This window comes from Chaetodon trifascialis, chromosome 7, assembly GCF_039877785.1.
Source record: "Chaetodon trifascialis isolate fChaTrf1 chromosome 7, fChaTrf1.hap1, whole genome shotgun sequence".
NCBI lineage: Eukaryota > Metazoa > Chordata > Actinopteri > Chaetodontiformes > Chaetodontidae > Chaetodon > Chaetodon trifascialis.
The window spans coordinates 16,242,665-16,259,735 of NC_092062.1; the positions used below are offsets into that span (position 1 = coordinate 16,242,665).

At 40.8% G+C, this 17,071-nt stretch overlaps 1 protein-coding gene across 1 annotated transcript; it reads left to right on the top strand.

Moving 5' to 3' along the window:
• The first annotated feature begins 14,556 nt into the window (after positions 1-14,556).
• On the top strand, positions 14,557-15,693 carry uts2r3 (urotensin-2 receptor 3). Its single transcript, XM_070966906.1, has one exon. It carries the CDS (start codon positions 14,557-14,559, stop codon positions 15,691-15,693), a length of 1,137 nt encoding a protein of 378 aa, XP_070823007.1.
• The last annotated feature ends 1,378 nt before the right edge of the window (positions 15,694-17,071 follow it).

Sequence of the window (17,071 nt, forward strand, 5' to 3'; positions counted from 1 at the left end):
CAAATTGCTCTCTGTTTCAGTCTATTTTCTGCATCTCTTAATTATTCGATTAACCTTCTATTAAAAGATTTTTTTTTAAAAAATGCTTGATGTGCGCAAGAGCTGTAGTGATGCCTGAAAATATCAAACAAATGCAAAGTTGCATTACAACACTGCAATGACTTTTTGCTTTTAGTCTGTCTGATCAATACAGTTCTAGTGAAGTGCTGATCCGGTGGCATCATTCATATGCTGCAGCTGATAGTTACAACACCCGAGCATCAAACACTAATGGGCGCTGTGTCATAAAAAGTAAAATCCAGCTGAATATTAGGTGATATTAGACTTGACTATATGTCCAAAGCATTATAATTTAATATCAAGGATGTCATTCATGCTGACATTTTCTTGGTAGTATTGCACGAAACAGTGTAGATGAACTGGAAGTCAAAAAACAAAGCCCACTTAGATTGGGAATACCATGACATGGTCAAATCTGATTGTGTACGGTCAGGGCTGGTTAGTTAGTTAAATACTGTGAGCTCTGAACGAGGCAAAGATTTGTAATTCACTGATGAACACACACACACACACACACACACACACACTCTCTCTCTCTCTCTCTCTCTCTCTCTCTCTCTCTCTCTCTCTCTCTCTCTCTTCTGGAAACATCTGATAACAAGCACAAGTGTGCGGAGTCATCTTGGCACCGGGCCTTATTCCATCTAATTGAAACTTTTCTTCTGCCGTCTCTGCCTCAGCTGTGTGCAGTGATCGAGGTCATTGTGTGATGATGACCAAACGTTAATCTGGGGAGTTAAGATGGTGCAGGTTGCGATGTGCTGGTTAAAACGCTGCACAATTCTTTTCTAATTAAGAAAATACTCAGAACACTGACAAGTACGCGATCAGGACTAATTAGACTTAATTACTTTTTACAGCTTTCTCATTCCACCTCAACTGTTCTTTCAATAATAGTCACATTTATAGTTACTCCACCTCAACTCAGTGAATAACTGTACTTTCATGTAGGCTTTTTATCTAACTGTTATCATACAGAAACACCATGGAGGCCAAGAATGTCTGTGCTTTCAATGTCTTTTTTAAAGCCATTATATCAACATCACGACGTAATTATTTTGAGAAATTAGATAATCAACCCTTTATCATGAGAAAACAAAAGGTCGTTTCCTCTTATTACTTATGTTTATCTGAGATCAGGAGTGCCATGGAAGCATGCATGGCACGCATGGTGTCCTGACCACTGCAGCAGCTGAATTAAGATGAAAATGTCAGATCAAGGAGTGCCCATTATTGATCAACGCATCAGACTAATCTATTTTCATCTGAGTGCACATGACATCCCAGTAAATTAGCTTGCTGATAAAAGTCCAGGCTCACAGTCAACAGGTGTCTGTAGCCTATGTGGAGATACTATTTGGAGTCACTGTGCACAGTGGAACAAGCTTGCAAGTCTCACAGCAAACTGGATGGCCTTAATGTCTACTTCAGCCACTATAAAAGGCGATATTTGAGCATCTACTGGCTAAAGCAGACAGATGGAAGGTTGTCAGCCTCTCATCTTTGGCTACTAATAAACAATCAGTGCTGTAACTCAAATGAAGCAGACACTCACTCAAGTTATCCATAATTATCCCCTGATCTCCAGACGTCAGCTTTATGTTTTTTTGAGATAACGAGATAAATCGTTATGATGAGAAAACAAGTTTTGTTACAAAAGCATGGCCGTTCTCCACTTCCATACCTTTCACCAATGTAGAAAGCAAATTTCAATAAAACAAATGACCACAGAGCTCAAACAACACCACTCCGACCTTGCATCAACAACAATTACAAATTTGTCAAAGGCAGTATTTCTTTATGTAACTGTTAGAGTCTTGTCGTAGCACCATTGTTCCACTGTTTAAAGAAAGTTTGGGCATGTACACCTTTGTCGTGGAAAATCATAAGTTATCCTACATTTTAAGCTTCTACAAACAAACTGGGGCATGGCGTTTGAAAGGCGTGGGCATTTACTGGGTAGAGATGGACTAGCAAAATTGAGTTGTATCATGGGAGATGTAGGATCCAGGATTTTTGGAGTTTGACCCAAAAAAAGACTAACAGCAAGATATCTTGTCCTCTGTATCATCAATTTTGACCATGTTTTGTCTTATCCATCACTCCCATGTGCCTTAACATTATGGAGGTTCAGTACTAACTTGCTGGAGTACCCGTTATCATAATTAGCTACAACGCGTACTTGCCAGTTGCCTTGCTGTGCATTGGTCGTAAGATATTCTGAAATATAGTTACTATAAAATGACTGACATCAGTGAAAAAGCCTGTTGAGTTGACTGAGGTTTGATTCACGTCTTGTAAAATGGAAGCATGAGCACCTCTTAAAACAGAATCAGCTGCTGTCGTCTTATAATCCTGTGTTACTCTATGACCTCCTTACCCCATGTGCCTCCCTGAAAACCCTCAGCAATGTCTTGCCACTTGATTTAAACTTGCTTTTTCCACCAGTGTTGACACAGCTGCAGTAAATGTTTGAAACCTGCCTGTGTGTAATAGCTACTGCACATTTTGCAAAGAAAAGAACATCGTGTCAAATGACAACACGCAACTTTAAGTGTTTGAAGTGTTTTTCCTCATTTGCTCAGGATGATTAGGCTGCATCATTTTCAAACCCATTTCAAATTGCAGCTGTGTTTTTCAGTTCACAACTCACAAAAATGAAAAATGAATGAATGGATTACTGTCTAGATCATCAGGGCACACCAAGCTCTCTGGCCTCCTCATCTGTTCACTACTCTGACATTGCTTTACTGCTCACTGTTCCCCCCCATACCATCTTTTTATTTTTCTTCATCCTCCAGCTGTGTACAGAATCTACAAGCTATGGTCAGATTTGCCAGAGGTTAATGCAATATTTAAAATTTCCAAATACAGAGTAAAATCGCTTTAAAACACATTGGGGAAAACAGCTTGAGCATCCTTTTGTTTAATAACTGTATTCAGATCAGACTCTGAGAGAAGCATCCTGACAGATCCTCCGTTTATGTAAAGAGCCACGCGTCTGATTTTCAAGCATCATTTGGAGCCAACAGTAACTCTACAAACCAGAAGTCATAAGTCAACGGTGATGTGATAAACAGCCAGATGTTGAAAACCGCACAGCTTCTGTCTGATGCTTTTCAGATTATCACCTGCTATCACCTGCTTTTCAGTTGGCCACCACAGTTTAAAGACAACACCACTGTCAAATGTCACCGATGAAAATAAAAGAAAGAACAAATCCTAAACAAAAGTGGCGTTTTGACAACTTCTTGCGCAGTGAAATTCAGTCTGCACTTACCCGCAGTTGACCTTTTCCTCCCGTTAATTAAGCGCGTTGTGACGACGTAAGCTTGCTTTAACTTTCCTCTTTAACAGAATTTAACATTTCATTACTAAAAAAAAAACACCGATTCGAAACCGGGCGCGAGCCGTCCAGTGCTGCCGGTCCTGTCAACTGTCCGCGAGCCCTCAGGTGGCGACTGAGCGCGCTCACGTTGCGTTGCTATCTGTGCGTGCCCAATCAAAGACTACCACGCGCCTCTCCGGACTGACAGAGTGACCTTGTCACACCACACTGTCTGATTAATCAATGTTAAATTACAGTTTAGATGTGCAATACACGCGGATTACTGACCCCGGATTACTCATTTAGTTCTTTAAAGACTTTGTTTTTATCAGTAGACTTCTCACATACTGAACTCCAATAATACAAATTCCTAAAGAAATAAGTAATATTTTTTATTCAAAGGTCTAACAATTATTTTCCATATTTAATTTATTGTTGATTAAAGCACACATGCCTTATAGTTTTTATAGTTTACTTTCTCTTTATTAGAAAAAAGTATTCTTTTATTTACCTGCTGCAGTTCTGACTGACTGAACTGTTGAACTGAACTATTTGAGATTACTGTAACACCAAAAATCAAAAGGTTGAATGTAATTGTTATAAAAGCGCTACAAAGAAATATGATTCTATTTGGAGTGATGAATGCTGATGTTAATATTTCTTTCTGTGATGTTTATGAAGGCCTTACTGTCTGTGTGTTTTTGTCTGAGAGACATTGTGAACCTTGTACAGCAAGGCTTGGCAATCATTAATTATAGTCAGTGTTGCCTGTATAGCTCATTTGAATTTGCATGTCATTTTTAATTTGAAGGCCAGACAGAAAGATGGAGAGACGAGAGAGAGACAAAGTGATCAGTGACTATAGCCAGATTACTGAGTTACTCTATGAGTGTGTGTGTGTGTGTGTGTGTGTGAGAGAGAGAGAGAGAGAGAGAGAGAGAGAGAGAGAGAGAGAGAGGGAGAGAGAGTGACTGTGTGTGTTTACTAATACTTAATCTGAATTAATCTCAGTCCAGGCGCCCAAGAAGTGACCTATGATGTCATGAGCTCTGTCATTCTATGGAAATAAGGATCAGATTTAAGACGTAATGCAGCAGCCACAACAATCGGCTGCATCCTACAACATCAATATGTAAACATCAAAACATCGTGCATTTATGAAAAGCAGATTACTGAACTTGTAACCACAAATCTATGTACTCTTAATCTGTGTTTATGATATGACAATGAACACAATCAATGTTATATAGATTACATTTGGAACTGGGAACCTTCTGTTATTTCAAATTGCATAACTGTTTGTGTAAAAACACTAATTGTAATTGACCCATGGAAAACTGTCGAGGAGGAGGGAACAGAGGCGGGGAGGGAGAAGGTGACAGGGGAGGGCATGACGATGTCAGATAGAAAGGCATGAGGTTTAAGATAACGAGAGACATAAAAGAGGGAAAAAATGCACTCACCAAATGACTCTGTTCTGGTTTTAAACATGATTACTGGGGCTGCCCTGATGGCCTCTGGGTTAAAGGCGCTGACCAATGCCATGCCCCTGGTTTGAATGCAGCCAATGACCATTGCTGCATGTTCTTCTCCATTTCAAATTCAGATCAGCTGTATTGGCCGTTATTTGATTGCTAAGTTTACATTATTACATCCCTCCACCAAGCCAACTTTCCTGAACTTAATTAATGAAATTCAAAAATGCTTATCTTTGTATTAGCATTGTAAAATGTAATTGCTTGTTGTTTGATTTTGTCTTCTGTTCTGTTTTTATTTTCTATTGCCAATGTATCTGTTTGTGCCATAAAGAAAGAAAAAAAAGCTAAGAAAACAAGTAAAATGTGTCAAACTGTGACTGGACTTCCATGGGTGATGTCAGTAACATTTGGCTTCATTTGATTGTGGTAAAGTTTTGCAGGCATTGCGGCCTAAAGTAAACAAAGAGAAATATGTACATCTGGAACGAAACTTTCCTTTTTACTTGTTTGACTAGAAATGAAGCATAAAAGCACCAGCAGTGCTCATTTTTAACTGCTCAACAGTGAGTCAGCGTTTCCACTATTTAGCCTCAGTTGTGGGTTGCTTTCACAGAGTGATATTTAGAGTGAATCATTTAATGCACAACAGTAATTTGGAAACTTGATATGATATATGTGCTGCAGGAGGCAGAGGGTGATCGGCTCACTGAAGCACAGCATAATTAGTTTGTTATTATTATTGGATGAGTTTGTGGGGATGCAATACTGACTATGAGCCACCAGTGGGCAGATTGAAACAATTTTTGGCATCCATGGGTAAAGCTAAATATCAGTGCCTCAGTTTACTGGCTGTTGATTAGCTGATGGCTGTATATTGACCAGAGGCTATACACCTGGTTTCTGAGGGTCTAATTACAAGCCAAGATTTAAAATCAGCAGCTGTGCAGACACTTAAGGAGCAGAACTTCACACCTTAGGGTGTTTTTATGACTTGAAAGCTGCTATCAGAGACAACTACAGAGAAACAATACCTGCACACATATTTGGGTTTAGAGAATTTCTTTAAAAGTAAAAGGTTAATTATGAACCTGGAGCATGTAACATGTGGACGCCAGTATAAAGATTTGCAATTGAAGTAATTTAATTGTCAAATAGTTTTTACAGCAATTCATAGTAAATCATGGAAAAGGCATTAGTAAACAATCCCGATTGGGAAGCAAGCGTCCATTTCCCTGCTGGCTGGTTAGATGCTTGCTGCTATGATAACGTGGGCCTGTGAAAGGCTGAACTGATTTCTGCAGATGGAGCAGCAAACTTAGGTTCAGTGTCCTGTAACAGGTTCCAGATTTAGTCATGGTTAAATAAGGTCCAAATCTATAGCTCTGTAATTTCAGGGGTAAGTGCATTGGTTCAATGTGTGGTCGTCCCTGTGTAGACTGTCTTCAGGGGCTAACGCAGAAGAAAGATTCCCTGCAGTTCAGACAAGCAGGGTGAAGTGCACACAGATCCTCTCATGTCAAGGATACTGCTGAATCACTGCAGGACAAAGGGCCACAAGACCTACAAAGACATCAGTGCTTAGTTTCAAGGGCTGCAAGTAGCGATTATGTTAATTATTGATTAATATGCTGATTATTTTCTTGATTGAGCACTTCATTTTTTTGGTCTATAGTCTCCAGAGCCCAAGCTGACATCTTAAAATATTCCATTTTATCTAACTGATGGTCCAAAAAGCTGTGCAAACTGTAAGTACATTCACTTAATGTATTTTACTTGAATATTTCCATTTTAATCTACTTTCTAGCTCTAATTCATGACATTAGACAGGCAAATATTGTACTTTTCACTATATCTATAACAGCTTTAGTTACTGCTTTGTAGATTAAAATTTTACATAAAGAACCTGTATTGAGTTTCTAAAACGGTATATCTAGTAAAGGTAAAGGTTGAGCTGACAAATGATAATACATGTAAAGTAGTATTAAGTATTAGCCGGCAACAACACTAATAGTTACGGTATTGTAACAGTAACCAGGTAATATGCTGTAGTATATTATACTCTAGCATTACAGTGAAAGGGGGCATTCTACTGCCTAATCAATACTTTTTATACTTTAATCACTTTTATATTGAAGTAATATTATGAGTGCAGGACGTTTACCTAAAACAGTGTATTTTCACAGTGTGATATTGTTACATTTATATAAGTAAGTTAAGATCTAAATGCTTCTTCCACCACTGGGTTTACTATCATATAAAACTGAGAAGTTCAGATAACATCTACATTTGAGAACCTGGAAACTGTGACTCTTATTTTTTCCTTTAAATCTAATTTGAGAAAAATGTTGTATCCATTATCAAAGTAGCACATTATTTTTGTACTTGTGTCTTACTCAAAGGCAGATGCAGGCATGTCAATTGTGTGCAGAATACTTGTTACAAAGCAATGTGTAAAAAAAAAAAAAAGACAAGAGGAATGAGTTGAGGCTAAATCTCAGGATGTTCTGACTCAGTACAAACACTTGGCTTGCAGAACAAAAGTACTTTGATGTGTAACTGTAAGTACAGACAGGCAGGGGGGTGGCAGGGGGGATCAATAACTCATCGCAAGTTGTGAATCAACTTGCAACCATTCATCACACACAAGAAAATGTCCGCCCATTTAATCAAGACTACGAGACTGAGGACGGTCAACCCGCAAGCAATCTGTCAAATTGCTCAGAAATGGGTCAGCTAATTAATGAAATGAATGAAGAGAGCAAGGACAGCCAGGAAAGGGTTAGAGAGCTGATAATGTTTACGTGTTGGCTGTTTGTCATACTGTGACTACCCACTGATTGGACACGTTACAGCCCCTTCATTTAGGTGTGCTGCATAAATAGATGAAGACATACAGAATAATAAAGGCTGTTTTTTCAAGAGAATGTGAGTGTGATCTCAAGCTCCATATTGTTTTTACATGCTCAACCTCTTGTGAACTCCCAGTAGCACAAAGACAGCAAAGGGCCACTTGGCCCCATGATATCCAAACAGCTGAGCTGCAGAAACCCCAGAATACAATATGTGTCAGAGAACATTTGTACTTATGAAATGTGTCAGTATACAAGGATAGACTGTAATCCAGTGATTAACATGGTCATTATTATGTTCTGTAACAGGTCTCCACTGTGACACTGTAGCAGATGGAGCAGCAGACATCCTGCAGTTTTCTCTTTCTATGAATAAAACATATATCACCCGAAGGAATTTATTAAGGGAATGTTGTAAAACACTAATATATGTTGTATACAACTGAGCTAAATTCATCAATTGAATGGCTGATTCATAGAAATACAATCTGAAACAATTTTAATAAAAGATTAATCAGTGGAGTCATTATGGCTCAATGCTTCATTCTTTGTCTTTTATGAAGTTAAACTAACATTTATGTGGTTTTGGCCTGTTGGTTGAACAAAGCAAGCCATTTTAAAAAATGTCACTATGGGTTTCCAGAAATTGTATTAGTTTCTTACATTCTACAAAGTGAATGATATAAAGAAAATATATTAATTCATAATGAAAATAGTAGTTGTGGTCCCTTCATACAGTGACAATGAATATGACCAAAGAAGTAACTACTGGTTACATGATGCACGTGATGATATTTCAGCAGACAAATATACAGTGTAACAGCTCTTCCTTTATGTGACAAAAAATGTAAACTGATAAGTGAGTCAGTTATGTAGTCAGATTTAACTATTGCCAGGAAATGATTATTTTATAACCTAAATGTGAGCAATATATATCCATCCATCCATTTTGGATGCCGCTTATCCCTATATATATATATATATATATATATATATATATACTTGCAATCTTGGCAATGTTGGCAATGTCAACAGAGCTACAATCATCGACACTGTCCTTATTTTACCGGCTTCATTTCTAATAATACACAGGAAAGCAAATGAGCACAAACTTCTGAGATTTCATCTCCAGACCTTATTTGCATATTAAAGAGTGATAAAAACTAATTAATATGGAAAACGTGTGCTACAGGTCAAAGCACTAGAACAAAAAACCCATAGCTCAGGTAAATGTAATTAGAAATTATACAATGTGTCTGCACAGACTGAGATTGATGTGCTCTGACAAAGACAAATAAACAGAAGAGTACTCAGACACTTTCACTCTCCTTTCCGGCCCCCGACTCCCTTTTTTCCATGTTTGCATGTTAAAGTTAAGCAATATCCGTTTCCAAATGTCTGCCTTCACAGTTCATAATCTCTCCTGCTCCTTTTTTCCACCTCCATGTTAACCTGAGACCCGCAGAGCACCTGATATCATTTCATTAAAACTTTTTTGCCATCTTGGCACTCGTGCCTGCTTCTCCATTTCCATCCATTAAGTTGTTATACCTGTCGTCTCCCTGTATGAGGGAGCCTGGCCCTCTCATGCCTCCATCCCCCCCCCTCCTATTTTGGCATGCCTGTGCCAGGTATTTGTTCAAATTCCTCACACCCCGTGGGGATAGGTATGTCCCCCCTTCCACCCATCCCTCTCGAGTCTTTACTGCCTGTCTCTGTCTATCTTATGTACGCCAGCACATGTATGAAGCAGCCAACGTGGACTCCCCACCACCAACATGAGGCGTACAGCCTACACATTTTACTGGCTAGTCACAACTAAATCATTTCCAAGTTGTTCAGCCTCTCAAAGCTGGCAAACCACACCTGTGGGTTATACAACGGCCAGGCCAAAAACAACTCTGTGGATAACAGGCAACTGTAAGTTGCTTTTGATAACTGCTGAAAGGCCCGTTTATTCTGTCATTTTTTCAGAGCTTAAAGTCCGGCCACTTATATTAGATCTACCAGTTAAACTTTTCTCTGACATGGACAAATGTTGATACAGGCAAGTACACTGGATAATTAATTTCCTCAATAATTTAAACACCAAATCACCATATAAATCCCTTGTGGGGGTGTGAGGCGCCTTGTGTTTGAACATGAGCTGATGTGGTATTGACATTGGGTCAGAGTTGAAGTGCATTAGTTATTGCAGTGTGTCATGAAATGATATGCTGGCTCAGTATGTCAGTCTCTTTGCCCTTCCCACAGAGAGTCTTAACTCTACACAGTCAAATTCACTCTTAGTGGGAGAATCAATGGTGCAGTCTTGTATTTCTGCTTACATTTTTCTGGTATCAAGCAGACAGTTAGATATTCACAAACCTGCCTTGTCTCCTAAAAATTACAAACAGGGTGATGTCAAAGACAATTTGACTTTTGATTGACTTGTTTCTGTTGTGGGGGATCAACCCCACGACCTTTTGGTTGCAGTACAGGCTTCTTTAATCTGTCCCCAACTTACTCTCTGTGTTTATTAAGAATTGGAGAAAAAGACTTGAGTACAAAAGGGAAAGACAGCTTAGTTGTTATTCTGCTGATGGGATCAGCCACCTCTCAACCTCCTCAATGCCTCTGCGCTGATGTACAGCTATTAAAGATCATGGTAATTATAACTCAATATTTGATTATTTATCTACTGGATCTGCATATGTGGACCACAAGTCCATCATTTTGTTTTAAGAACTACTATTGTTGGAACAAGACTTTCTTTAGTGCTGCAAGACTAAAACAGGGGCCAGTACATCATAAAAATAAGAAAACCATAAAGATTTTTATTTAATTCTGTTTTTGATTGTTTATCTACTTCACTGCATTCTTTTGTTTTATATGCATACTAAGATAAAGTATGCTTCAAAGTGCATTAAAAGTGTTATTACTGAATAAACCCAGGTTTTATAAATCCATCACAAGAAATGGGCAGTTTTCAAACTGTAATGTAGAGGCCATATCTGTGACTTATACAGCCTCTGATTATTTGCCAAAATATGATGTTACGATACCATTTATGGTCAGATTCTTGACTTTGGTGGAAAGTCTTTGCAGTGAGTTCACTGTGAGATTTATGCCTGGCTCAAAGGTATTGAAACCATTACAGAGTAATCAAACCATAATCAAACTTACCGCAAATTCCTCTAAACATGGCTGTTAAATATAATAATTTAAAACACACTAATATTAGCTTTATCCGTATTCTAAGTTCTTATCCCGCTGCTCCGTACAGCTGGGCTGGCTCACTCACAATGTTTTTTCAGTCGTACTTTAAAGCAGCCAAAATGTAATTGCTGTAAAGTGAATGTTTTGAAGTGACAAACGTTTTCATGACAGCACCAAATAGATTTCAACCACAACCCCCTTTTTTAATATGGCGAAAACAGACTCTTCACACATCCTTCCTGTTATTAAGTACATTATTAATAAGTACATTAATGTTTGAGAGTCAAACATATGATTGGGAAGGTCATTGTTCTGTTGCAGATGAATGAAAAAAAGGTTGCTCTCTGGACCCCAGTTCAGGCCAAGGCTACTTATTAGTGATACAGTGCTTTTGCCCTGAACACAGAAGGGGCGAAAAACGCACGAAAAAATCCCATAAGAAATGAATGGGACGAGCCGAAAAATGCGACAAAATCTCCCCCTTTTTCAAAGGACTACTGCTCCGGCATACTTTGACCTAGAGACGCCGTTCCAACTTTAAAACGTAGACACAAGTCTCATGTATGGGTGTGTTAAGTCTCGTTTTGATAGGTCGTATAGTTTTCGAGCAGTCGCAGTTCAATGACTGTGAGCGTTTTGGGAGAAATTGTGAGTTTATAATGGGTGTGTATTGCACGGAATGTTCGCGCTAGAGTGGAGGGGATTAACTGCCAGAGTGGAGAGAAGCTGTGAAAATTGTGTGAAACTTTTGTCTTTCCACGCTCCTCCAAAGCACAAATTTCGCTCTACGTGCGCGAAACTTTCCAAGGTTGTAGTGCCGCTTGCGCTGATTCTCACGATGTGCCTGGCTAAGCGATAGGACTTACGGTTTTTGAGTTGTGAGCCTCTGAGCGACGAGAGCGCCTCTGACCTCGCCCATAAGGTCCAATACAAATGAAAAACAGGAGAGACAGAAACCAGCCATTTTTTAACTCGCTCTAAAATCCGTATCTTTGAGCCCAGCGGAAAAAGAAAGTGATCAGCTTGTAGAGCAAAGCCTTGTGGCTCTCACGGTGAAGAAATTTCGGCAATAGGAGTTACAGTGTCGGCGTGAGAAGCGTTTGTTCGGAGGGTGCGCAGAGGCCAAATTCAGACGTTTCTCAGAGTCTCGCAGACCCGCAGGTGGCCTGATCTCAAGTTGCCGTGGCAACCTCTGAGCCTGAGTGCCTCTCCCACACACACACATATGTGGCTTTAGCTGCAGCTGTGCAGCTCAGTCAAATGATCAATTGTCCATTAAGCTCTATAGTGACATGCTAACCAGCCACAGCCAAGCTACCTACTGGTGAGTTGTATGTGTTAGTGATGTAATGAGTGATGTTGGCCTGTTAGCGTTAGCCACAATGCTAACATGCTAATGCTAACATGAGGTCCTATGAACTTGTTGGTGCCTGGAGGTATACCTGTTGATGTCGGGTTGGTGTGCTAACATGCTAATGTTAGCATGCTAATGCTAATATGCTAACATACGTTAAAATGAATGTTCATTGAGTTGTAATGATGGTTCAGAGGTTTTTAATGTGTTATTTGACATGCTAATGTCAGCTTCGCGATGTGTTTTTAGTACTGGACACTGACCTCTGTCAGCAACACGGCCCGGCGTTTGGCACACGGCCCGGCGTTTGCGCACTGTATCACTCTCCAAATTTCCCGCCGAGGGGAATTTGTCTAGTTAATATTAATATTCAGTACCATGAGGGATAAGCCCCCTTACTCAGCATCCCATCCCACCCCCTTTCCACTCGCGCACACACACACACACACACACACACTCCTCTCCTGTTGACTCAGACACATCAAAGACTGAGCTGAGCAGACAAGAGCTGCACTAAGACAGCACAGATCAGATCACAAAGTTTAGGGGCACATTGTCACCACATATACTCAGACCTGGTCCTGCTGAAGATAAAGAATCCTAATATAGTGCCTGATGAATCCAGGGGTGATATTTTAAAATGGGACCTGACTTTTTTCACCACATAAATTCATGGAGTATTATTTTTCCAGCGTCTGGGATTACGCAGTTTTAAGGTAAGATAAGAAGAAATTATTGGCTGATTCATATGCGATTAGTTCTGTGTGACACTGTGTGGATTATAGGCCTAATGCTAATTTTTCTTTAGCCCTGTTAGGGCCCAAGCACGAGCTAATCGCATAGGCAAAACTGTATTTGCAGTCTTTAAAGTGTGAGGCAGTGCTCTCTCTAAAGTTTGTGGATATCAAGGCTAAATATTTTTCAAGTGGCCAAAATTAGCTTTTTATTTATTGCTAACAGTGTCTTCAAATGTGTCAGTCATTCAGATTTTGGTTTATTGATTTATTGAGGATATGGAATTAAAATGGGCGCGCGCACCATTTGCATCAGCTATCGCAGTTTAAAGGGAGTTTAAGTAAGTAATGGAAATCTTCGCCTGCATAGATTTCCCGGTAGGAAAGGTCCTGTCATGAATTTAACACAGCTGTTATTTAAAGGGAGCCGGTAACGTATGCGGCCGCGCAGCACGGCGGGGGTTTGGCTGCTCCTCCACAGTTCAACAGTAGCTCTTAACCCCGGTGCGGCCTGGGTCACCATGTGTCACACAGACCCTTTCTGTCAGGCACCCCGCCTCTGCTTTGATGTCGCTGCGGGTTACATTTCTCCACAAATTCATCGGTCTTGGACGAAAAGTATTTGGCTCACATTTGACAAAATAACATCGCAAACGGCATGTGGAATATAACTACCACGTTTGTCTTCTGGGACAGCAAACTGTCACTAACTAGCAAACTGTCTAAAACTTCAGATTATCATTTAAAATGAAAGTGTATTAAATCTAAGCCCCAGCTGCCCAGCATGTCCGCCTCCACCGACTCGGCAGATTTCATGCTTCGGTCCGCGTCCAAACCACCGGTGCGTAATAACGCACAGCATAAACCAGAAATCTGAACTAAAACGTGACAATCTAGGGTTTTTGTTTTGTTTTGTTTTGTTTTGTTTTGTTCCACACAACAACTTCTCATTCATGTTAGCTCTCTTACACTTTATTGTAAGCCACTTAGCCTAATTGTTGCCCAACTGCTGGCCTTAAAGGCGCAGGCGTTTGGAGGTTTCAGTCTAGATTTACAGTCTCCAGTTGAAGCCCTCCTACCCTGAAAATCCAATTATTTTACTAAAGCCATGACAGGCTCATCTGGCTCCCTGTGAAACTATAAAACTGTAAAGGCTGTGCCAACCAGAGCAGGTTTCTGCTAAAACATAAACCACCCTGGTTTTGCTGACATTTTCATTTCTACTACATGTTTATATGACGTTATTTACTTTATCTGGAGTCAAGATTCACATGTACATAAAACACTTTTCAGCCCGCTCAGAAATCCAAATCAGTTTTGGCTTTGTTGATGCTGAGATGGATGTCAAATAAATAAAACCTCCAGAAACCAAAGAATATAACAAAAAAGAAAGTATTGATGGAAACTAACAAAACATCCTTTTGTTTTTCTCTCCACTGTTTCTGCCTTTTGACCCAATCCACCCCACCTCCCTCCTCTCCGTGTCTTCTAAAACAGACAAACTGGCTGCATTCTTTTGAACTTTTGAACCTTTTTTTTAATATAATTTCACATCATGGACCTCTCAGGCTCCTTGCCTCCACCTTCCCCATACACCTTCCCCCTTCTCCCCAATTCCTCTGTACCCTCCTCCTCTCCCTCCATCTCTCCATCGCCCAGCCTGGCGTCCACAGCTCTCTTCTGCTCCTTTCTCTCACTCCTCTCTTTGCTGGGCATCACAGGAAACCTGTACACTCTGGGCCTCCTCCTGAGGCGTAGGAGAAGTAAGAGAAGGCGTGGGACAGGACCAACCTGCTGCCTAAGGAGAGTACCTGTACCATCCTGCCTTGCCAACTCCTCTTCCCCTTCCTCCTCCCCCATCTCTTCCTCCTCCTCCTCTCTTCACCTCCAGGTGCTGAGTCTTGCTCTGGCCGATCTTCTCTACCTCTTCACGGCTCCCTTCATCGTGTACGACAGCCTGGCATCCGGCTGGGCCTTTGGTGAGCTGGGCTGCCGCCTCCTCCTGAGCCTCGACCTCCTCACTATGCACGCCTCCATCTTCACCCTCACCGCCATGAGCCTGGACCGTTACAGGGCTGTGGCCCATCCCCTGCACACCTCGTCCTCCAACTCCTCTGGCCTGCTGCGTGTAGGTCTGGCCTGGGGCTTGGCTGTGGCTCTTAGCCTGCCCATGATGATCACACTGCACCTGGAGGACGGGGAAAACCAGGAGGGCCAGCTGTGTGTGCCAGCATGGGACGAGCAGAGCTCCAAGGCATATCTGAGTGTGCTTTTCTGCACCAGCATTCTTGGTCCTGGACTGGCCATTGGAGCACTTTATGCAACATTAGGCCGGCTTTACTGGGTGTCTCAGACCAAGCCGGCCTGGGCCAGCGGGAGCAGCACTGCTTGTCCTCCCCGTGCCCCCAAACCCAAAGTTCTGCTCCTCATCCTTGGTATTGTCCTGGCCTTTTGGGCCTGCTTCCTCCCTTTCTGGATCTGGCAGCTGCTGCCTCTCTACCAGCCCGACATGCTGCGGACCGTACCAGTAGGGACACAGGTGACAGTGAATCGCATCCTCACAGGGCTGACGTATGGAAACTCCTGTGTGAATCCTTTCTTCTACACACTATTGACTGGAAAACGAAGACGCAACCGGCAGACGCTGACATCAGCAAATCAGCTCTGCCGTAAGAGCAGCCCACTGCAGTAGTGTGTGTATGTGCCTCACAAACAGTAGAGACAATAATGTGAGTGTGTAGACACATGTGGAAAGGTACTGTTTATGAATGCTTTATGCTTTCCATAATAGACACCAAAGACCAGTGATTTATAATTTGCCTGTAAACTAAGGAAACAGAACGACACTTAGCAAATGAAAGCACTTTGTAAAAATGCTTTGTGAAAAAAATGAATTTCCTATGAGGAGACAATCAAAAAGACAATCTCTGTAAACTGTGCTACACAATTCATGCTGTATCCTTTTCAAAACTTTGGGGGTCATATCAAATAATATGTCTTTAATTGCTGTAATAACCAAGTTTACATCTTGATCATGACTTGACTATGATAAAGTAATACATAACTTTTCTAAAGTAAGTGGTTACTGCAGGAATGAACTGTGCAAAGTCATTTACCCAAATAAGGAGATTCAATAACAGAGACGAATCAACTGAATTTTTTGTCCTGTACTGTAAAACTATACAGAGTTAATGCTGTATGTTGCGCGTGCACAAGCATTTCCAGTAAAATCCTGCTGCACTTCTGCTTGTTTTCAGAGAACTATCAAAGAAAATGTTTGTTTTTGAACAACCGGTTGTAACTGGTCGGAACCTTGTTGGGACATTTTTCGGAGACATCGTTTGTTGACTTAATAAAATACATTTGAGCGGGTCACCAGTCTTTTGTTTGCTTCTCCTGAACCCTGACATATCTAAAACAACTGACTTTTTTATAACCATGGCCTGCATGTTGGATTTGAAAATGTACTTACTATTTTGAATCATGCAATGCTTTGCATGGCCTCAAATTGTGTTGATTGTAACTGATGTTTATAATAATGCATAATATATACCCTTGAATAAAAAGTGTGCTTTCGGTAATTCCTTGTGTGATTGGATCTTTTTTTTACTTGGGACAATGCTGAAAAAGGGTAACAGATGTGACAAATACGAAAAACCTGAGAAACAACAATGAAGTGAGACAGGAGGAGGCTGAAAAGCAGATGCAAAAGATGTTAAATGCTAACAAAAGGAAACAGTGTGCAGTGGAGAAAAATCCTTGAGATGCATCCATACTTTTGTTTGTGTGTCTGTGTCAGCATGTCAGCGACTCTAGAAGGTCTTCCTTGGTCTTGTGTACATGCTCGCTGGCTTGTGTTTCTCCCTGTAGCAACAGCCTGTCTCTGTCTGTCTGACTCAAAGGCTGCACTGTACTCTATCGCAAACCCTGCTGCTCTTTGACGCAGATGAGCAAATATTGTTGTTTGACAGAAAGGACTAAGGATGGGGATGGGATGATGGGACAAAAGGGGAGGGGTCTTGTACGAGCATGGTGCTTTGCTCAGAAACACGGTGTTTTGGGGGGAGGGT

Excerpts from the sequence above, each read along its gene's own strand:
- uts2r3 (XM_070966906.1), top strand. The coding sequence starts at position 14,557 with ATGGACCTCTCAGGCTCCTTGCCTCCACCTTCCCCATACACCTTCCCC.